The sequence below is a fragment of the Manis javanica genome, chromosome 10 (genome assembly GCF_040802235.1).
Source record: "Manis javanica isolate MJ-LG chromosome 10, MJ_LKY, whole genome shotgun sequence".
Lineage (NCBI taxonomy): Eukaryota > Metazoa > Chordata > Mammalia > Pholidota > Manidae > Manis > Manis javanica.
This window is the reverse complement of record NC_133165.1, coordinates 111,468,257-111,491,742: the sequence shown is the minus strand read 5'-3', so window position 1 is coordinate 111,491,742 and position 23,486 is coordinate 111,468,257. Positions and strand designations below refer to the sequence as shown.

The following is a 23,486-nucleotide window of genomic DNA, read 5'->3' as shown; positions in this document are numbered from 1 at the left end:
GAAAAATGGGATAGTAGCTGGCAAGGGAGGGACTGAAATGCAGGCCCACGGGAGAGTTTTCCATGGGAATGACTGGCCAGGGCTCCAGCTGACCACGTGGAGAGGATGGATCATTACGAATTGAAAGCCAAGGGAGCAGGAAGGGAAAGGATCCCAGCATTGCAGGGACTAGCACTTAGAGGGGAAGCAGAAGTGTGGGAGAATTTTTCTGATACCTCAAACTTTCTCCGTGTATTAGGACATTTGCTGGACGGTGTCAAGGTCACACTGCAGTTGGTTACAGCTGATCTATAAACTTACTTGCCCTGTAGTGACGTTTTTCCCAGCACTGCTGCTTGTGGGTGCTGGCAGAATAAAGAAAACAGTGTTTTTCTAAAGTGGGGCTTTAGTAAGATAGGTCTCAAGAAAATGGGGGAAAGGAGGTGCAAGGAAATTGATATGTATTAGCACCCATGTTATTATGACTATAAAATCTAAACTGGAATAGAACAGAAGTGAGAAAAAGGATTTGATGGATTGGAAGAAAGTAAATAGGCCAGCATTCCAGAGTGGCTATTCAGGTCAAAACACCTGAAGAGGGGTGGGAACCAGTTGGGAAGATGGTAGGTCAAGGTCAAGGATGCTGAAAAGTGATTCAGGAGGGGAGCAATTTTGGGTGAGACTAGGAGTGTGTGGCTGGGGTGGACTGGGGGAAGGAGTGTAGAAGCCTGGCTGTTAGGATGGATTTTTCTTGTGCACGCCAAAGTCATGCAAGGTGACGGCAGGAGACGCGGCTCTTCAGTCAGATGCTGGAGTCGTAACCACCACCTTTAACTGTGTAACACACCCCCTCTTAGCCATTATGCATTTAAAAAATACCCCAAATTTAAAATAGGTCTTGGCCAAGATAGAGGTCTTCATAGCTTTTGTAATTATCTCTAGTCCTCAAAAATAGCACTTACTTGCCCTCAAGGTGATTTGAACATCTCATTTACCTATTCCACCTGCATTTCCCAGTGTTCACTCATTTTATGATAAAAGAATTGGCCCGCCGCTTTGTAGGAGACTCACCCAAGACCATTTTCTCAGAAATTCTGCTATTTTTCAGCAGAGGAATTTTGGCATGATCACTTTTAAATCCTGAGTTACTGTTACGCTTTCAACAGTCAGTCAAGTTACCGATTATTAGCTAATTAAATTATTCTGAGCCAGTTTCCTCACGAAATGCTGCCATCCACTGCATGTAGCATCTGGAGAATATGTCAGACGTAACCATACCTGGGAATTAGGAAACGTTAATTTCTCCATTCCTCCCCTTTGCCATTCAAAAGGTGTTTCATGATCACACATCTAACAAGTCTCTGTTCAGAGGAGGAAACCTCACGTCCAGGTAAGGCTCCAGTGCTCCTTGGCAGTGTCGCTGTACTCAGAGCAGGGTCTGTGGCACTGATGCGCTTCCTGGACAGAGCCAGCTTGCTGGTTTATCTTCCCTGGGCACGGCAGAGCCCCGGGCAGGTATCTTCTCTCTCCTCTCCTCCAGTGGTCTCACTGTAAACCCAGGTAAGGACTGAACAAGACAACAGAAGGTGGAAGGGGAAACACCCTTTCTCTTACAGGCAGCTCCAACGCCCGCCAACCTGCCGCCAGGAGAACCCCAGCAGTAAGGACAGAGCAGGGCTGAGGCAGGACGGGTCAAGGGCCAGCGCAGATGCTAAACTGCAGATAGTTTTTATGTGTGGAGCAGAGACAGAAGAGTAAAAAAATATAAACATTCAACAAATGAGCAAACTAAACTGGCAGAATAAAATAGGAAAAACCACAATAAATGCTTAGCAGCCAAACACATTTATTAGTCTTTTTTCTTTTTTTTTCCAGGAACCCAAAAATATTTTGTAGTTATAATGTAAGCAACTGAGTTGCACATAATACAATCATATCTTTCCAAAATAAAATAAAAAAACTAAACAAAAACAAAAATAAGCTGTTTAAAAGCCCAAAAAAACCCTTCAGAAAACTCTTATATATGCATTACATCACCTCTCAGTTTTAATGAAATGACAACGACTTAATTCCATATTACTCAACCTGTCACAATCCAATAAAACACCACCCTTTAGTTTTTTTTTGTTTTGTTTTTGATTTTTTTTTTAAATCCAGCATGAGAAATACAGTACCTGCTATGGCAAAAAATACACATAAAATGCAACTTTTCAGCTTATTTGTACATTAGTAGAGTTTAACATTTTATTGTTTTTAAGTGAACCAGTGATTTTAAGTACCACTATACTAAAAAAGTAAAATAAAATATTGAAAAGGGGGGCCCAGCCTGCCATGCAAGTGCACCTCTAAAGTGCCTAGTTTCTGTGTCCATGTAAAACCAGTAATGTGAGGAGCAATTTCAACATATGGGAGTTTGATTAAACCTCTATGGTTAAAGAAAAAAAAAAAAGCCATATCCTCCCTCTTCTCCCCTCCAACTGCCTTAAATCCTGCCAGCCACTTTCTCTATTGCGCACTGGGAGAAAAGAAAGCCACCAAAATAATATTGTAAAAGCTATTTCAAGTATTAGAAAAACAAAACACTTCTAGGTGACTTGCAGAGAGCATCATCACGTGCAGCTATTTTAGCCATGTTGACAGGTTTGTTTCTGCTGTTTCAGGTGAAAGGGTTTTGCTGTGCCTTCCTGTTACCTGTTTGTGCAAAGCTGGAAAGCTGCCTTTTACAAATCCAGCCTTTCTGATGCCCTTCTCTCCACGCTCCGTTCAAAGGGGGCAAGGAGAGAAGTGGAGGGAGAGGAGGAAGGGAGTGATGCGCCGCGAGTCACTGAGGCAGACCTTCTCCGCCTCTCCTCCGCCCAGGCCCCAGCCCCTCACTTCCTTGTTCCCCGTCAGTGACCTGACTCTCACGGCAGGGATTCCCATGATGCAGTTTCCTGATTCGGTAGGATGTATTTTACTATGTAAACATAGCCCCCTAGGATTATGGAACCCAAAGCAGCATTTCTATCTCCATGTACATGAAGAAAGATAAAATAGTCCAGAAACCTCTCCTCAGGTTGCTTTGCCGTCTGTTTTTGGTTACTCAAAACAGGGATGGGGTAGGGTGGGCACAGAAGAAATTGTAAGCAAACAGTGGAGACTTAGGAGTGGGGACAGTTGAGATATTGTGTCTGCCTTTTTTTCCTCCCAGAAGTTTTTTTTTTTTTAAACCTGTTAAAAATGTTCCTGCACCTTAAGTCATACTGAGGTTAAGGCCAAGGGTGCAGAATCTTGTGCACGTGTCTCTGTGAGCACATTCACGGTGCATGCACCATTTTTGATGTCTTCTGTGAGATCACTGGACACACTTTGGTCACTGGTGTGTGCAAAGGATGTTGGCAGGGGAGTGTCCCAGGAAAAGAAGTGCAGAGATCAGCAAAGCCCTTTGGGAGCATCCTAGAGGGACATAAGGGCAGGAAGAACTTATTATGAGGGATCAGAGGAAAAAAAGCCTCCAAACAAACAACAGAAATAAAACCCAGAGGCGAACAGTGCCCAAATCAGAAGGTGGGTGGTGAGTATATGTACATTTATGATCAAGCTTCCTCCCTTCAAAGGAAGTCGTCACTATACAAGATAAGTGAGCTCAAACTAAAGAGGGCTATAGACAGGGGTTTACCTTTAGGCAGGGGTGGGGTGTTTGTGGAGAAGCAGCCAGTCAAAGTGATCCATTCTGAGCCTGCCTCATGGATAGGCAAATCCAGGAGAGCAGTAGCTGACAGACCCCTACAAGCAACCCTAGTTAAATGTATTTCCCTCTACCTGATGTCACCTTCAAGCCTTACGGAGAGAGGAACCTTGGGGGTGCACATGCCTTTTCAGGGAGGTTGTCTACACGTTGCAGATGAGTTTCCTTCTAAGAAAGAAATTAATACATTTCCAGAGCATTACAAAGTGACAAGGCTATGAATTCTACAGCGCCAAAGTGAAATGTCAGGGACTAATTCTCTTTATGAACTACAGAATGCTACTCAGTTACTATGTGTCTGTGTGTGTTTGAACTACGAGAGGTTGAGAGCTCAAGGTCTCACCTACAAAACATTCTGGAGTCCCTGGAGGAAAGGGATCTTCTAGAAGAGAGAAACTTCACACTCCCCACCCTGCAACCAGAACTGGAACAGAAGGCAACTATTCCAAACAGGGTTTAGACACCCGTCTGCTGTCACTGTGCATGCGAGGCACTGGAGAGGATGCTGCCCAACAAATCAAGTCCTCTCCCCTGACCTGTTCTGCTTTCTCAAACACGAGTAATATCTGAAACTTCTGATGGCTTAAAAAAATGGAAAACATCATATTTCAGGGCTACTTTCACAGCAAAGAAAAAGGATAGTTATCCTGCTCTTTACACACTCATATTTTTAAAAAGATAACCCACTGATGTCAGAAAAGGAGAGGGGCGTCAAGGGTCTATACTGCAGGGGAAATGTACCTCGAGGTATTGTTTTGTGTTAGACAGTTGAAACGTCAGGATTTTATTTTTATTTTTTTCTTATTATTTCTTTTTTTTTTGTCTAAAGGCAATCTAAGAGATTGGAACCCTGAAAAGATCGTGCCTGTGCTGCCGGCACAGGCACGAGGAGACTGTGATCAAGTCTGTTCCTCGTTACAGTACTGCGAACATCAACAACGAAATGTGCTGCGTGCAAACACTGAAGGTGGGAGAACAACCTCTGCTTACGATACTATGTGTTGAAAATAATGCCTAGACCAGAGCAATGCAGGTGCCGTGATTCACCACAGGCAAGATCAACAAAGAGATGCCGTCAGGACAAAGAGGAGGGATGGCAGGCTTTCTGGTGTCCACCGCCTCACCGCGCTAGCTATTTACAGCCAAATGAGCGCAGGGGGCTGGGAGAGACGGCGCGGGCCTGAGGGGCGGTGGAAGAGGAAGAGAATACTTTTTTTGCCCGCCAAGCAACAGTCTTCTTCCTCACAGAGCAACCAGGTTTCCTTACAATTAAGTTCACTTAAAAATGATTAAAAAGGAAGAAAAATAAAAAAGGAGCAAGGAGGAAGAGGAATTTTCTAAACTGATGCAGAGTTAACTTTAAGGTCAGCACAAGTGAGGCATGGTTTCCTGAGCTTGAGAGGGTTCTGAATTCAGGAAAGGATGAGGACATTTTATCCAGAGAGCGCTGGGGCCTTTGGGCTCCACTGTTGCACTGGGTTAACACTGCTCGGCTGGGATGGGGAACCCTGTGCCACACTGGTTGACAGGAACTGCAGATGCCCACGATTTGCCGGCCATCAGGCCTGCCAGCCACAGCAACTGATAGGGGGACCCAGGCGTCTCTGTCCAGCTCACTGTGCCGGCCTTGAGCCGCCTGCTCTCACTCCCCTTCCCGGCCAGGACATGGGGATTCCATGGACACAGAAACCATAAAACAAGGATGCAAAGCTACTTCCTTCCCCCTCCTCCCCCCTTTTGCAGAATGCATAGTTAACAATTCACGTTACAAAATAAAGAAGCAATGATGACCACACATATGGGACCTTTTTTTTTTTTTTGAAAAGAAAAAATCCAACAACCTCTTCTTAAATTCAGTATCAAAATTCACATTTGCATAATAATACAGTTCAAGGCCATTCGAGAGGAATGAGAGTGGAGCCGGGAGCTGCATCGTCTCTCCTCCCTTTGTCTTCCTGAATGAAGCTGGAGGAATCTGGCAGGAGGGATTTTCCTCTTAGGGGAGAGTTCTGAGGAATTATGGAAATGGCCCTTAGCATTCACTTGCTATTTCTTTAGAAGATAGGGAGTCAGGAGAAGAGGTGGAATCGTTTAAAACAAACATAAAAACAAATGAAGAGACACTGCAGATTTCTATGTTTAACGATAATTGTTCTGAAGAAATAAAATATGATTCAGATTTTTTCTCTTTTCTTTCTCAAACATTTCAATCTTTGCTTTCAGAAGCTTTTTCCTTGTGTGTAATACCCTGTTCTCATAAACAGCAATATTATGTGACTTCCATTTGGGAAAATAATTGCCTTCTCAGGACACAGACTCAGGGTGGAAATGCGCTGCCCGCTCTGTACGCAGAAGCTAGAAAACACCTTCTTGACATGCATGAATGTGTCACAAACATCGCCATATTTCAATTCTCCAGTGCTTTCAGAAAATAAAAAATAAAACAGCCACTGCCACATGCACACATCACACACTCACACACAAAGAAAACTAGGTAGTGCAGATAAATTCAACCTGCACTCGCAGACTGATCTGGGTCTGTCATCTGTGCACCATCACCTCATTAGCCCCTGTCCCAAGTCCCAGAACCTCTCCCACACGACTCTACATTGTGCAATATTGATGCTAATAAACACTCAACAGCCACCCCTGGGGACTGCCAGGAGGAACGCCGACTTCCCTAGAGACTAAGCTGACCGTCTTTCTGCTTCATCCCAATGGACAGCTTCTTCCTACAACAGGCAGACGTCTCTGTACTCACAAAGGCACGTTCAGAAATACTACATTTAAATAATTTCTTGGACAAAAATTTAAAAGGGGGCGGGTTGGGGTGGTGTTTTAAACACATTTATTCTAACTCAAAATTTCTGGCAAGAAGTGTCATGCTGAATGCATCACTTGGTGAAAAACTCTACTACCTTTAAAAGGTATATAACTTCTTAAAGGGTTCCAAAGATTTTTGCTTCGTTTTGTAGAAAGACCCCCCCGCCCCTTTACATTTTTGGTGATCACATTTAGGGTATACTACCTTCCTCTACAGCGCTCCACTGTAAGGAGAGTCCTGCTGCCAGGCTGCTCCATCTCACCGCCAGTGGCCCCTTACAACCCAGCCCTCTGAGACTGCACACCCTTCAGCTCTCAGAAAGAGTGCCAGCTTCGGAAAGAGGTCTAGCAGAGCAAGCGGGAAAAGTGAAAAGAAAAAAAGCACTTTGTCTCAACTACTGCAGTCTGTTCGCTCCCTTCATAGTTCTTCTTTAGCTGCTCACCAAGAAGAGCTAAGAGCTCCCAGCTTAACAGTACTGGCTTGAAATGGGCCAATTATAAGAGGGAAGTTACTTCCAAAGCAATGGTTTATAGTTTGAAAACTAAACTGAGGCATGAAGTGCTCTGGGGAAACGCCACTTCAACACTTCTTGCCTTTGCCTGACCTTTTCCCTCTCAGGAACAAGTGTTTGTCACAATGAAGACCCGATGACTGAGTTTTGCAGAGACCCTTCACTCAGTGTAGTAACATTTTTTTCCTGGTGGGCATGGCATCTCTTTAAAAACAAATTTAGGTGTATAGCGAACTGAAGAGGGAACTATCTAAATTCTTAGGCAAACACTGGCAGTTTTGGTCACTTTTTTTCTTTTTGGTGGTAATAAGAGATCACAAGGGAGATTGACAGTTTAAAAACCACTCAAATGTTAGAATACTTGGCAATTACTCCAGATCTAGTCTGAGTGACTGCACACATGAGGAGAGCACGGATGCCCAGCCATGGAGTAGCTGTTTCCTGACCTGTATTTCTGTCATTGTCCTGTAGATGTTCATGGCCTCTTTTCTTTGGTGGTACAGACGTGTGGGGTGGCATTGCAGGCAGGGTAGGGATGGTCAATGGTCAATTTTTATTAAGTTATTACTATGTTCACAGATTCTTGAAGTTGGTAATTACTTTGAATCTAAAGAATGTGATGCCAACACCTCCTTTATCAATATCAAATTTAAGGTCAAGAGAACCACTACCATCATGAACAAATGAGGACCATCTTGGGAAATACACCTCTGGCACTGCCCGATGTACAGACCTTATGCAGAGCGTGCACTAACTCTGGAAATACAGACAGTATTCTATGTTTTTTCATGGACTGACAAATGTCCTTGACAACAAGATGTTCATTTGTCTGTTTTAGTGTGTGTGGATACACCGTAATAGCAGACAAGAAAGCAGATGGGGTGTGGCATAGCACGCAGCAGAGGGTGAGGGTACCCTACTTTCTGAATGACTGCTGAGGTCTGACAATTCACTGGACCCCTCCCCAGGTGAGAACATCTTCATCTGCACTATCACATGCAGCCTTAGCTGTGCACTCACAGGACGCAGAACAGTTCAAGATTAAGATTCTTTTCTCAGAAACACTACGAAGTGCAGTTAATGCATAGACATGAAGTTTGTCACAGAACTTGGCAAAAACACTGGAGAAGAAAACCGTTTTTTTTTTTTAACCAGCAAAAAATCTCTCTCTACTCCTAAAGACCCTATAGATAATTCACACAAAAGGAAAGACCCAACCCCAAACAATAACCTACAGAGTGTTACTTGTTGAATTTGAACTCTGAGGATGGGGCAGAGTCAGACTTTTTCTACATAAAGACTCAATTGTTCCCTCATCTTAAGAGATGGCTATTGCAGCCAAGTCTGCTGAAGACATCCTATTTACACTGTAGAGGAAAACAGGCTTGGCTTAAATGTTTTGCTTAGCACACAGACATCTTCGTTCTGTTTAAGAGTCAAGATGGCAGAATATAAAATAATCTTAAAAAGTACACAGCATCTGAGGTCAGTATGGAATCTGGCTGTTAACCCTCCCCCAAAAAGGCGGCGAAAGTGAGAGTGAATATTTGCAGCAAGTTAATAGCCCAGGAAATTTTAGTTTCTGCTAGACATATTCATAAAAGCTCTTCCAAGTTCTTATGCAGGAATTTCCTTTCTTTTTCTTTCTTCTGCATATCTTACATACCACACTGAACCCACAGGAACATGGAAGAATCAATTGCTAGCTTATGCTACATTCATGTCAGAAGAGGTGGGAAAGTTCTTAGAACAGGAGTCACAGTAAGAGGAAGTCAAGCTGCTATAAATAAAACTACCTGAATGGCAAAATGGATAATGTTGATCTACTAGGGGACACTGATGAGAGAGAATTTGGTTTGGAACCTTAATTATAGCACTGCTAAGTCAACTTCTGTGAATATTGTAAATTAAAACCATCAAGGCCTAGGGAGTGAGGGATCGGTGATGCCACACAGGCCATCCATTTCTTCACAGTGTCTTGGAGATCTGAGCTTTGACTTTTTTTTTTCTTCAAACACCTAGAATTAGGTTGTGGCAGTAGATCTCAGTTGCCAGCAGAGGTCCCGTGTGATAGAAGACCTCCCTTCCCTCCATGTGTTCTGTTCTTTTGGCTACTCATGTGGTAGACAGAAACCAAGTTTGTGATGTCTAAGATGGATACCTTTAGTCATTAGTAATCAAGTGTTTAAAAAAGGATATCAGTAAAATTTGGAAAGCTCAAATTTACATGATCAAAATGTTTATAAAACAAGCCCATGTAATGAAAGGTGACCAGCAAGCCTCACTACACATGTCAGAATGTGGTGGAAGAAAATACAATCCCACTGAATTTTCTGAGTGTAATGAAGTCACCTAGACTCTCAGCAGATCTATCTTTTGCCAAATAGCAAGGAAAGAAAAAGAGCTTTTCTCTTCCATTACATCACGCTGTATCCTGTTCTTAGGTCATTGCCAACCAATAAAGCAAAGCTTCCAGCAAGCTGACAAAAAAGGGGATGCTGGGGAGAAAGGGGGAGAGACACAGAGGACAAGAGCAGAAAAGCAGGAACCCCTTTCCACGGGCTCAGTACACAGGGTCTTTCCAAATCACTGCAGTTGCCGCAATGTCAGGCCTGGAGAGCTCGATGCACAGCAAAAGAGGGCAATGCCACAAGGAAGGGACTAGGTGTTCCACATTATCAAGACAGAAGCATATTTAACTTCCTTGATTTCTGTTTATTTATTTTAAATTTAGCCCACTGCCTTTGGGACCTGTCCAGAACCACTCCAATTTCCTTAACAGGCAAGTATGTTAATGTCTGTGGAGTAACTGGACCACATGCACATACACACATGTTCTTGCTCAGGATGTCTGGGTGTATGTATGAAGGCACTAAAGCGGTTTTAGAGAAATTGCAGGCAGCAACTCCACCCACTCCCTTTAGCTGTTGAGCTGGAGTTTCTTTCCCACTGGGAAGCTTAGATGTTGAAAAGAAGCTGTGCTCATGCTTGGGAACCTGAGCCCTGGCCCCGGGAGGGAATACAAAAGGAGAATCCGACATCACCAAAAACTGAAAGGAAATATTCCATATCTCCGGGGGAGGGACAGGGATAATTAAGCAGCAGATCTTCAAAACAGCAATCAAAATGAGCACAACAGTAGCTGGGAGCTAAAAAAGTAAAATCACTTGTTCCTTATTAGATTCTTCTATTATTTTCCCCTCCTCCAATAACAAAAGGAGGTAAGACATTCATTAATAGAACAGTCCATAGATATTTTTCCTCTAGTAATGCCTATATTTAAAATTTGTTCCAAAAATTAACCTATATTTCCTAACTCTTTACATAGATTCTCAGCAATCCAACCGTACTATTTTACAGATTAGAGTGACTTTTTTTTTCCTTTAAGCTGTTGTTTCTTTCTTTTGTTGCTGGGGTTGAAGGGGCAGGGAGAAGGGTTCCCTTTAAGAAAAATAAAAATTATTAGGGGAGATTTCAGTTCAGTCTTAAATAGAAAGGAAGTGGTGGCATTCCTATGTATATATATCAAATATTCTCCCATTAAATTACACAATTCAAATGAGTCCACAAGAGAGCTCTTATAAAACTTAATCCTTCTCCCATATTTTTTAAGATAATGAATTTACCTGTTGCTGCTAAATTGATAATTCTTAAAAAATATTTCTATGTGTTTTAAAATGTATGATCCCCAGTATGACAATGTTTGGAGACTTTTTTTTTTACATTTTTTTAAGTAAAAATTGTCTAAACTTTTTGAAGTTTCAGGAACTTGTAAAAGTTTATCAACAGGAAAGAAACAGCCGTCTATCTAGGATAAGATACGGTTAAATAAACCATCTTCAAAAAACTGGCTTCCTACCCTAGAATTCCTGAGAATGCTTGCAAATTTTAAAGCAGGAAAATAAATGTTAAAAACAAAACAAAACAACACTGTTAAATGCTCCCAGAGTTAGTCTTCATCTAAAATATATATTTATATGTGTATATATATGTGTGTATATATATATACGCACTTTTTGGTCTTTTTTTTTGTTTTTAATTTTTTCCCTTTAAGCTTATGATGGAAGAACATTTTAGCTTCTCATGTTTATTTTTACATATTTCAAATCCCTCATTATGTCTTGTAAACAAGAGGGGCTCTAGCACCCGGCTTTCACCGTAGTATCCTAAGGAACTCAACTAACCCATAGTGCAGGTTGAGGAACTGAAGGGCAGGAGGGGAGGAGGGAGGGACAGGACACGGCAGGGAACTAAGAGTGGCAGTGGACAGGGTCACCACTGGCTCACAGGAGCCATGGGACATGTTCCTGGCCTGGGGACACTAACATTTAGCCTTCCCGAGATGTCCGAACGCAGCTGCTCTTCACCTGGAGGTCACCACACATGACAGGGTGTTGCTCCACACAAAGAGCAGTCAGTAGGGGCTGGAAGGACATGTTTTGTACTTGGGCAGAGGTGGCAGAGGCATGGCGGTGATGAAAACCGGACAGCAGGAGCAGGGCACAGTTAGTTTTCTACAAGGCATCCAATGGGACCAAACCAACGCTGGAAACTCAAGTTTGACCACCTACCCACAAAGGGTTCAAAAAGACTTATATGAGCAAATGCTCACTTGAATTACATGTCAATCTCTTTTGAGGCTAGGTTTATAATCAACAGGATAAGCCAAGAGGACTACAGAATTCTCATTCTTTGTCTCACAAACCACTTAAATGCAAATGATTTGTTTTGCCTTTTCCTATACACACCCACCCACCTACACACAAACACAAGTTAAGAGTCAAATACATTAGGCATTGTTGTATCCTTCACTGAAGATGCTAAAGAAAGAAAAACTCCCTTGTCCTCACTAGCAGCAAGTTACGGAGGACAGCAGAGGTCTGCTCCCACCAAGGGTTGGAATGGGCAGGTATTTGCTGGTACAGAATGTCGGCACTTTATGTTAAACAGTATAATGCAGACTGGGATGTCCACACAAGTGCTAGCACATTACCGGCATACATTCCCTCCCCCCCACCCTGCCCGCCCACCCACCATCTGCTTTGTATAAAGGGGTATCCCTTCGGGTCTGCTAGAACTTTTCACAAAAAGCAGTTTGATACATTTTGATTCCAACATAAGTACATACACGTTGGTGATAACTGTGGATTAAAACTTGCCCCCTATTCGGCCCAGAGTATTACTACATTGATGCTTAAAAAAAAAAAAAGAGTCTTTAAATACCGAAATAAAAAAAGCTACATTACAAGGAAAAAAAAAAAAAAGAGGTCAAAACCAAGAAAAGGTGCAATACTTAAGTCTTTGCTAAGTTATACCTGCCTAAGCAGAACCACATACACAGAAAACACACAACACAGAGGAACAAAAGGAAACGCTTGAAGTACACACTGGTTTAAGAACATTCGTTAAGTAAACGTTTCTGTCAGTGATGGCCTGGTGCTGTAACACGCCCCGGCCTGGCACAGGTAACGCTCAGCAAGCGAGGAGCAGAGGGAGGAGCTGCGGATGCTTTCAGGAGGCTGCTCACAACTTATTTTTTTCTGTTTTCATAAAATGAAAAAGAGAACCAATAGAAATATTTAATTCAGCATTACCTGACTTTCTGATGAATTGCTCATACCTGATTACTCAAGAAAGGGGGAACACAGGTTTTCTGCTTTTGAAACATCACATAATTAAAAACTATCTTATGGTCTGTTCCCATTCAAACTAATGAAAAGGCCTGCATGGAACTAACAGATATTCAGATGTGCCTAGTGGCTACTTATTTTAAAAAACAGAAATAAACACACACCAGTTGCTCCAAGACACCTCCTGCCCTCCTAATTTTTTGGACTTGGCAGTGCTCCACTTTACAGCTAGGTCAAAATCAAAGCTAGAGAAAACTCACACTCAGACTAATTTGCAAATGTAAAGGAGCTCCCTGCTTGACTCATTAAAAAGCATCTGTAATGCAGCCCAATGGAGTTGGAGCTGCTTCAGTAGCACTGGCTCCCCATGCGTGTGTTCTCAGAGTTAAAAAAAAATAATAAAAGCAGATGGCCGGCCAGCCAGCCTGCAGACTGTCAGCAAGGCAGCTTTCTGAGAAATGAGGGTGGGGGAGAAGAAGGGGCAGCAGGAAGAGGAAGAGGGGGAGACAGGCATCCACACACACAAAGACAGAGAGAAGGATGCACGCGAATGCACACGAACACACGTGCACACACATACCAGAACGAGCATGCCTGGGCAGTTACATGTGCCAGAACACACTGGTATTTATCAACCAGCCAATCACAAATTTTTTCCTTTTTTTTTTTTTTAGGTTTTTTGTGTTTTTGTTTTTAAAGTGAGGCTCCGTCAAGTCTTCCCTCCCCCCACCCAACAATGCTTTTGAATCCCTTCCCTCCCAAACATGGTAGACCTAAGGACGGAAACACACCCAGTGCAAACAAAGTTAAAAAGCTATTTTTTTCAGTATATATGTTTCTTAGCAACAACTTCCATATAACATGAAAAAAGTGAAAAACTAGAAACTAATTTTTTTAATTTTTTTGTGTTTAAATTTAAATGGTATGTGTACTTGCTTCACATTGTCTTTCTAGGTTGGCGTTCATGATTCAAGTATTTCAAGAGTGATATGTTCTCTTTTTGGATTCATATTCCAAACGAAAAAACTGAAGTTGTAAGGGAGGCAACTATGTGCTCAGACAGTCTGTCAATGACCCACCTTTTTTTCTCTCTCCGTTTTCTTTTTTCCTTTTAAAAATGTATTTATTGCAAGTTGAAAAAAAAAACGAAAAGGTCAAGTTAGTGCTGCTGCTGTTCCAAAAAAGGTCACGAGGTCAGAGTTGAAAGTTTTAAGTTCAGATTGAATCCGACCCTCCTCCCAGAAGGTCACCAGGTAGTAAGGGAGCAGGGCTGCCCATCCTATGGGGATCTTCCACAGTCGGGACTCCCCACAAGCTAGAAGAATAGTTTGGGGGCCCCCACAACGAAGCGCCAGCAAGATCGGCCCCACTGCTGCCACCAGCACTGCTGCTCCACTGCCCGAGCCCCGTGGACCCACCAAAAAGATTCAGGGCAGGTCCCACAGGATCTGACTGGGTCTGGCTGGTCTCCAGCGATTGCCAACCTGCTGCGGGTGCACTCGGGGTGGCTGCAGGTGTAGGGGGCTGAGCTTGTGCCAGAAAGCGGCTAACTTCATCATCGGTGGCAAACTCAGCCAGGATGGTAGTGTTTCCCAACACACACCTGGAAAAAAGAGGAGGGAAAGAGCCATGGCTTTGGGGGCAATCCTAAAGCACACATAGGGACTGAGCACTTTGAGTCCTTGCTATTCCAAGTGTGGTCCTTTGGCTAGAAGCTTCCACATCCCTGAATGCTTTCTGGAATGCAGAATCACAGGCTCCACCCCAGGCCTACAGGATCAGAATCTATATTTTAACCAGTGATTGAGAAGCACTGATTTAAAGCAGAAACGTATCACTAAATCTCAAGACATCCAAAGACCACTAGAGAGTACCACATATCAATATTCCTTCGCATATGGAATTTGTGTGTCAAGAAAATGTTACCTCATTTTTTCCACCATGGTAGGTAAAAGATTACAGCCTAAGGATCAAGCTGGCCCAGCTTCAGGGCCAGGCTCACTCTCCAAGCCTCACCATCGCTGGCTCTGCTCGTAGCTTTGTCATGGCATCTGCAGCCACAGGGAGCAGCTCTTTCCTATCCAACAGTTTTTTACAGTGGCTGGAAGGGGAGGGCCAAAGTCTGATCCAGTTTCACCTGCTTCAAGCAAAACCCAAAACCCTTGCTACCCACGAAGACCATAATATGTCATCATCACCCACAAAGAAACCAAAGCAAGCAGCTAGACTATTATGGGAAGTGACAGCACTTACAGTATTTCACATTTTCATAAATACTGGCTTTGTTTTATGGTATTTAAAATTTATTTACTGCTTCACTATTTCACCAATTCTTTACTTTTGGAATTCTGACTACTGGCCTATGATACACACAGGACAATCTGTGCTTAGGCAGGTAGAAAAGATCAACAATCACAACACCCAAGCAATCACTTATTCAATGCTGTTTTTGTGCATGGTCTCATGCATCTTTGTTTAATGAAGCAGGATGCCAGAATACTCACACGTGCATCTTCGTGCATGTTTTGTCTCAGGGAGTGTAGGCTGGGTACTCACATGTGCAGTGCAGTTTGGGCCTTGGCTGCTTCCTGTTTGGTGCTGTATCGGATCAGGGCAGTGCCCTGGGTTAGGTTCAGATGGAATGTCAGCAGTGGGCCATGCTGCATGCAGATGGTTCTCAAGGTTGACCCATCAATCTAGAGTAACAACATTCATGAGATAAAAACAAGAGGTGGGATATGAAAGGAAGTCAAGTTAATTTTCTTACGTATGAGATTGAGAAGGACTTGTGCTTTGTAAATAACAGTAGTATCAGTCCTAGGTAAGTCTTGCAGAGATGCATGAAAAACTCAAAGCAGGGAAAGAGTGTACTGAATACAGAGGTCTTAAAGGCAAATTTTAAGATATTCAAAGCTGAGCTGAGATCTAATGTACCCATTTTGCAAATAAAAGAGTTTGCACAACTACAGCTGAAAACAAAAGTATATTATTTAACTCAGGATCCAGGGTCCTTAAGGGGTAAACAAGTGAACATGTGTTGATTTGTAGAGACCTAAAAAGCAGAATTAAGATGGTACCCAAGTAAGAATTTAAGAAAGTATGCAAACTTCTCAGCATCATTACTCATGCAGTCATCTATCTCCCCAGCTCCCAATCTCACAAAGAACTAAATAGAAGGGCACAAACAAGAAAAGCATGGCAGCCCATCTGATGGTTTAGAATGCTGAGGGCTGACCCAGCTCACAGACTATTCCCTTGTCTTCCCACCCCCGCTACGGCCATCTCAAGGTGGGAATATTTCTACCTACTTCTCTGCATCCTCTGCTGCCTTCAGCCATCTTGACCAAAGGTTGTGGTTGTTCATCTTAAGTCAGACTCTCACCACTAAGATGTTCAGTGATTAGAAATAATTTCTCTCAATTGCGACCCATTAAGAACAAATCTATTTATTTACTGATTATTTGTAAGTCATGATCTTAACTAGGTTTATTCAAGCTGCTCAGTCCAATACTTCAGTTCATTTCTTTGGAAAAGAAGCAGATCACTATTGAAACAGCCTTAAAAAGTGCTACTGGCAGGGGCAGGGGAAACATTCTGTGGTTTTGTCATGGAAACCCTACAGGAGGAAAACTGGCCATTTCACCATCATGCTTTACAGAAAATGACTAGACAACAGCTTTTAGCACTGTTTTGTAAATGATGATCAACTATATGCACATTGCCACAAGCGACTTTTCAGGAGAGACATACTCTCAACAAATTTTGCATAATGAAAAGTCACTTTATCCAGGTACCAAGAGGTGCCCTTATAACTTGGTAACTCTATTAGGTAGTTTTAATTTTTAAAGTTAATCAGTTCTTCCTAATACAAATACAATCAACCACTCTATTCATTTCATCTATAAATACACATGCACTTAGTATTTCTCTTATGATAAACGGAAGTGAACAGCTGGTTAGCCTGCCCAAACTCCTTTCAACACAGGGTATCCCTTATTGGTATTTCATCCTAACCATATTACAGCTCCCACAGTGTGACAACTTTTGGAAACAATGAGGCATATACAGTTTTGAGGTAGGTCACAGAAAATCTTCATACTTCAGTCAACTATCAGCTAGAAAATCAACCTCGGGCTTTAAGGTGAGTTGATTAGATACATGGAGATTAACAGCCAACCCAGACTCTTCCTCATTTATTTAGGAAACTGCTGTTCTTAAAATGTGCCTTGAAATACGAGCTCTGGATTTACTCCCCACAAATGGGTTCAAAGGGCAAATAAATTCAGAAGAAGCTGTATTTTCCCACAGAGGATCATAATACACGTTAGCATATTAAAGGGTGTAAGAAGTTCGGTAGTGAAGAAACCTACTTAATTTTGTTTAATCAAGTATTTATTCCAAACATATTAGGCCACAGACTTATCACTATCTCATGGGAGCACTCTGGAAAATGCTGGCTTACTGCACTGCCTATGAATCCATTAATGAATTGAATGCCAGACAATTCATTTTATGTGTTAAAGGAGAGGCATAATTGACTACTTTTAACAAGGTGTTGTAAAGGTTGTGTTGTCAAGTCCAAATGAAGGTCATGGGCCCAGTGTCGATGGGTTCATTTAACCTCATCTGAGTGCTCAACATAATGCTGCTGCAAATACGTCAGTTATCAAGCAACCAAGGTGAAAGGGAGGGTGGCTTGGTGCAAATGAAACCCCCCCACTGTAAAAACAACCCAGAGGGCATGTTCAGATGAGAGCAAATTGGTAATGCCATCTACACAGAAGAGGGTAACAGATGGAAAATTAAAAGTACCCATGTGTCATTTAAGCTATGAAATCAACATTCTGTCTACTGCAGAGATGGATGGTTATTTATTTACGAAGCATAAAAATGGTTAATGTTGAGCCTTAGGTCTTGTTGGGTAACTAACAAAAAAACAAGTAACTTTTTGTGTGTGTTTAACACACAAACATCCCCTTCCCGTTTGGCTCAATTCTGACAGGCAGATATGCACAGCCAGTTATCTCTGCTAAACGGAATTCACCAGAAAGTAACTACCCCACTCTCATTATTCATGAACTACCTGTGTGTTAACATCGTCTTGAAAGCAGGCATGAGGCCGAGTGGCCAACATCTCCCCATTAGAAGTAGGCTCTGAGCCTAGGTGGGGAGACCCACTCCTGCAGGCTGGACCACTTTGCAGTGACCAGGGAATTAATGAGCTTTCATATCTGGCAACCTCTCACATCTCTGAGTTTCTCTCTCTTAACAGTCAAGTCCTACCTAGAAAATCGCAGACAGCATGCTTACCTGTGGAGTGAGATTGTGAAGAACCAGCCAGTAACTAGGACGAACTGAACCACCATCACTCCAGGTAGAGGCTGGAAGCAACCAGAAAAAAGATTAGGACTGAGTGAGTGAAAAATGAATAAAGTCACGAGAGAGAAACATTTTCACATAGCCCACATAGTCCTCCTTTTTATAATTGTCTTCTTTTTTCCACCTCACTCTGACCTTCTTTAACCTGTCACGGAATAGCTGGTTCTCTTCTTAGACCTTGGTCCTCCATGCACTCTTACACCTTATTTCCAAGACAGTATTTTCCTCCTAGGTGTTCTTACTCTGCTGTTCATCATTTTTACGCATTGGGAGTTTTGGGGTCCCTCTGCCTTATATTGACTGAAATTTTCCACTCAAGAGATACTTTTTCCTCTACCAGATAATCGTGATTTCCTCTCCTGTGAAGACTTCATCATGTCATCACCATTTGTGTTAACATAAGCCCCTCGTGTTTGAGAGATGATGCTCCTTTAGGCGATCCTTCTCACCCGAGGCAAGCCGTGAGTCCTGTGTCCCCCACCCCCTGACTGATCGGGGTGCTGTGCTGCTCCAGGGAGATGATGGTTTGGGGTTGGTCAGACCAGGAGGTGGGCGGGGAAGCGGTGTAGTGTTCCTTGAGGAAATATGGTTTTTCCACATCTTGTTGGAGAGATGAGTGGGGTTGTGTCCTATGGGATCTGGGGACCATGTTGATTTGTAATCAGGGAACTTTGCTATTAGAAAATTAAGAAAAGAATAAGGTTAGGTCACTTTTATTAACAAATACATTTAAGTTTTGTGTATATACACACACTCATAAATACATAAACATTTATATTCTAAAAATAGTAAGTACACATTTTAAGAGTGGCAATACAAAAAATAGCATTTGAGCTTATTAAATATAAAATTTTCAATAACTATTACTCTGAATTGACAAATTAACACATGAACTAAAGATTTAATAGAATAATTCTCTACTGCTTTCTTAGCTGATCCTAAAACCATTAGTTATACAGACACAATAGAATGGGAAGCCTAACATAAGTATTATTAATAAGTATTCCCTGACTGAACAGAACGTACATTAAAAAATTATACTTGATCCAGAATATTAGATATTGACATTCAGATTTCTAAAAGACAATTAACAAATATCCACTAAGGATTTACTATGTTTTTAAGGCACTAAATCAGTGCTGTGGGTAATATAAACAGTTATTCTCAAGAACTTCAAGTTCAGACGGGAAGACAGAGCAGATGAACAACAGAATTGGTATCCCCAGGCAACGTTGTAGGTTTAATACCAGAGGAGAGAGATAATGCTGGGCTGTCAATAAAGGCTTTGCAAAGACAGGTCTTGAAGGATTTATATAAATGTCTAATAAATGGATGGGCTCAGAGAGACAGGAAAACATAAATCAAGGTTCAGCTTAAACTTTAACTATACAAAGTATGTTTTCCCCCAATTTTGCTGAACAACATTTCACAGGGGCAGAGAGGTACTGGAACACCACTGAGGACAGGCTAGGGGCCAATAAAGATGATATCAGGAATTTTTGCAATAGATCCAGCGCGTAATGTTCAAACAAGGGTCCAAGCTTGGACGACAGCACATAGAATGGAAGAAGGAATGGATAGGAACAAGATGGCTTCAAAATGAACCACCTGGGAGACACTATCACTGCCTGGGTCCAGGGAGCAAGTGAGAGCAAAGAGTGAGAAAATGCTGAGGCTGTGTGACCAAGCGATGCACGGGGAGCATCGCAAAGAAAAACAAGGAGTTTAGTTATGAAGGAAAGACAATTTTGGGGGAAGGAAAGTATACATTCATTTTTGGGTCATCTCTCAAGCGAATGTCCAATTGTAGACAAAAGATAAAATTGTTCAATGAAGACATGGGCAGCTATGGGAACAAAGGAGTTATGTGAAGATGGTAAAGAAAGAGGTCCTATGAAAGTGTAATGTAGGGGGGCGACAGAAACAATCAATACTGAACTGGCTCCTTACACACTCACTCAGACCTGAGGCAAATTGTATCAGCTCTTTGAATCTCAGTTTCTTCATCTATGAAATGGGGAGTAACACCAGGACCAGCCCCACAGACTTGGGTGAAGGTAAGGTAAGAATTCAAGCTGAACGCATAGCACACTGCCAAAAAATGACAGGGTATTGCTACACGGTTAGTATGACACAAAGGTAGAAAAGCAAAAGAAGAGAAGGCAATATTTAAGGCCACAAACCTCAGTGTCTTAGTAGCTGGCTAAAGATTCATTTAAATTGCTTTTGCCTGGATAAAGAATAGAAGACTTATTGGCTTTAAAGGCTTGAGGTCCAACCTTTCCAAGACCAAGGTGCCAATTACTAATGATTTAAATACCAATCTATAATGCATTGTGTTATGTGAGCGACTTCAGAGGCTTTATTATATCCATTAATTTTTCCATTTGCTGTTGTCTTTCAAAAAAACAGAAGAAACTCAACAAATGTTGGTAGTACTAATCAAGGCCCTCTTTTCTTCTGTTGGCTTGGCTATCTGCCCTTAGCATTGGTCTGTAAGTGGAGGGATTTTTTAGAGGAAAGCAAGCTGTAACCGGTTGCCTTAGGAATAACCTGATCTGACTGGTTCTTCCCATGGCCCTTAATTCTCTTGGCCGACTGCTTCAAAGAAAAGCCCTTGTGTTATCAAGATGAAACCTCTGCTCTCAACACCCATAGCCCTCTGCAATTATGTCACCATCAGCCTTGTCCTAACGCTGTTTTTGTCTCAACCTGCCTCTGCAGGACTGGAAGCCTCTTGAGGATGCAGCCAGTACAAGCGGTGCACCCCCACCTACACTCTCCCACGCTGTTCAACTTCAGTAAGAGTACTACTTAAGAAGGAACGCTGATTTCCTTTGTAAAAGGGTGCAGGGTGGAAGCTAGCCCGAGGGAAACAAGCAGATCATACTCATACCTGAAGTGCTATGAACGGTGGTAAAGGAGTTGTCAGAGGCACTGTAGGGCCAGGCACCAGGTGAAGGCAGCGAGGTGTTGAGGGAAGAATTAGACCCTGTGAGTGACCCATGAAGAACAAGATGAAATATTGCAGATAAACGTTAGTAGGACTAGTGAAACCTTGAGTATTTCATTCAACCTTCAACAGAAGGGAGCACAAAACATGTCTAAAAAAATAAATGTGAAAAGCTACATATTTTCACGTGTTATGATTAAATTATTACATACAAGCAAGTACAGATGAAGCCATAGATCGACACATATGAAAATGCTGGGTGCAGAATGATAAGGATGTTTCACTTATTTACCTGTGGTGTTATCCCGCAGAAGTTGGTGGTCAGTATCTACAATGGGAGATGTGGCTGTACCCCCCAGCACACTTCCTGGGGTGACATAGGGGTCAGATTCAGGGTCAATGTTTTGGATACCTTTCCATGGCACTCCTGGTTGGAATTCTGAGACACGGAAAACAAATGTTAGTGGTAGGAGGCTGTTCAAAAAGATGGTAAAATTAAGCTAGTTTGTGATATAAGAAATAGATCTATGAAAAGTCTAAATGCTAAATCTATTTTATCTCAGATTTTCATCATAAAATTAAAAAAAGAAGAAAGTCAGCCTGAACATATACTCTGCCAGCAGCACCTTTGTGCTTCACAACATGCTGACTTTCTCTGTTCGTCTCTCTGTGGTTGCCAACTTGATGCCAGAGCTCACCAGTGCCTGGCCTGAGTACCTGCTCATCCTGCTCCCAAGGAAATTCAGGTCTGAGGGAAGGGAAGCAGGACTAAGTACACTGGGGCCATGAGAATTATCCAGGCATGTAGGACAGGAACTAGGAGAAAATCTGGGCTGGAGATTAGTGACTTCGCCAGCTCATCTCACTAGAACTGGCTCAGATGCACAAAAGAAAACATGGTACAAATGACCATGACCAGCAGAAAACATTTGGCTTTCATGAGAAAGCCTAGTGTGTATGTGCTTACAGTTTTTTTTTTACTGGTGAGTTTAAATCATATTTAAAGTTATGTGATAGAATTACAAACTTTTAGTTTCCTAAACATGAGGAGCAGCAGTATGTATTATATAAGAACAACATGCATTATGAGACTACTCTAGTAGAATGAAACTATACATATTCCTATTACAAATAGGTACATTTGTGTATTACACATATACATATGATTTGTATACACAAATCATACCCATATAGAAGTAGTTTAGAAGGACAGAGACCGAATTTTTAATTTTTACTTTACTAAATTTAAAATTTTTTCTATAGTGAAAATGGATTATTTATACTGAAATAAAAAGAGAGAGAAAAGAAAAAAAGTAAATCTCATCACATTCGCTACTGCATACCTGGAACCTAACTGGTAATACTTACTTAAAATAAGCAAATCAGTTCAATGAACACTGCAGAAGCACCCACTTTACAAGGCACTCCATGCACAGATGAATGCCAATCCCCAACTCACATCACCTTCTTTTATCCCCAGATTCTGCTGCTGATTATCCTCAGCTTATCTATGCCTGCGCAGTATTTACCACACAGTACCTGACCTTGTAGCTGATCAGTCTACACCTCATCTTCCTGACTGAACTCTACAGAGCAGAAAGCCTGTCTAATAAAAATTTTCTATCCTCCCACTGCACAGCACATGCCTTGCTTTTATCAGACAGTAATTAATGAAAAAATTAAAGTGAGTGTTTTAGAAAAGTGGGTAGCCAAAGCAATCTGTTCAGAACCTGAAATTGACAACAGAAACCAAAGGACAATCCAGGAAAAATATTTCCTGGACAATTACCTGGAGGCCAGCTGGCATTGCTGGATTTATTTCCAATTTTATTTGTTGGTGGAGATTTGGCAGGTAACCAGCTATCACCAGCAGGACCCGTATGGCCACCCAGTGTGTCACCCGGGATGATATCAAACTGGTTGTACGGTGAACCTCCTCGGGTCTTACCAGGGGCCACTATAGCGCCTGAGAAAAGAGAGAGGAAATTAGCTGACACCCCGAAAGGATCCTGTGAACAGAACTTGACAATCTTTTTATTCAGAGGAACTCATCAAATACAGTATTCTGAGGCTGATCCAGTAAACAGAACACTGGAATGAGAGGTCACACCTGAGACCAAAGAATATAATTAAGATGCAGGATGACCAGAAACCATTTATTTCATCTTTCTGAGCCTCTCAGTTTCTCACTTACGCACATAGCCATTCTCTCATTCTTGAATGTTGAGTTTTAAAATTCCATGGTCTTAAGAAACCAATGAAACTTTGATAAACTATGATTTTACCCTTAATCACCCCAATTTCTATACTAATGACTCAAGAATGAGAAACAGGAAAAATACTAAGCAATCTGCAGCATGTAAAAGGGTTTTAAACTACACCTTGACTGTACTGATGCTACCCGCCCAAGCACTTTGGTGCTGGCCAGGCCTAGTTCAGCTGGAAGGAGCAATATGAACAGACGGAGTCCAAGAGAGAAGAGC

At 42.0% G+C, this 23,486-nt stretch overlaps 1 protein-coding gene across 9 annotated transcripts in view; it reads right to left on the bottom strand.

The window, feature by feature from the left end:
• Positions 1-1,803: 1,803 nt before the first annotated feature.
• The window catches only part of TNRC6B (trinucleotide repeat containing adaptor 6B), a 266,350-nt gene continuing 244,667 nt past the window's right edge, over positions 1,804-23,486 (bottom strand). For 8 of the 9 annotated variants that reach the window (XM_073213903.1, XM_073213908.1, XM_073213905.1 and 5 more), the window contains 7 exons: positions 22,793-22,969; positions 21,296-21,442; positions 20,947-21,042; positions 18,500-18,724; positions 17,982-18,052; positions 15,228-15,367; positions 1,804-14,274 (listed from right to left, as the gene is read on the bottom strand). In XM_073213903.1, coding sequence (XP_073070004.1) covers positions 13,887-14,274; positions 15,228-15,367; positions 17,982-18,052; positions 18,500-18,724; positions 20,947-21,042; positions 21,296-21,442; positions 22,793-22,969 — 1,244 coding nt within the window. In that variant the 3' untranslated portion in view covers positions 1,804-13,886. The remainder of the gene's footprint in view (positions 14,275-15,227; positions 15,368-17,981; positions 18,053-18,499; positions 18,725-20,946; positions 21,043-21,295; positions 21,443-22,792; positions 22,970-23,486) is intronic. The other variant, XR_012121613.1, reaches the window with a different exon arrangement.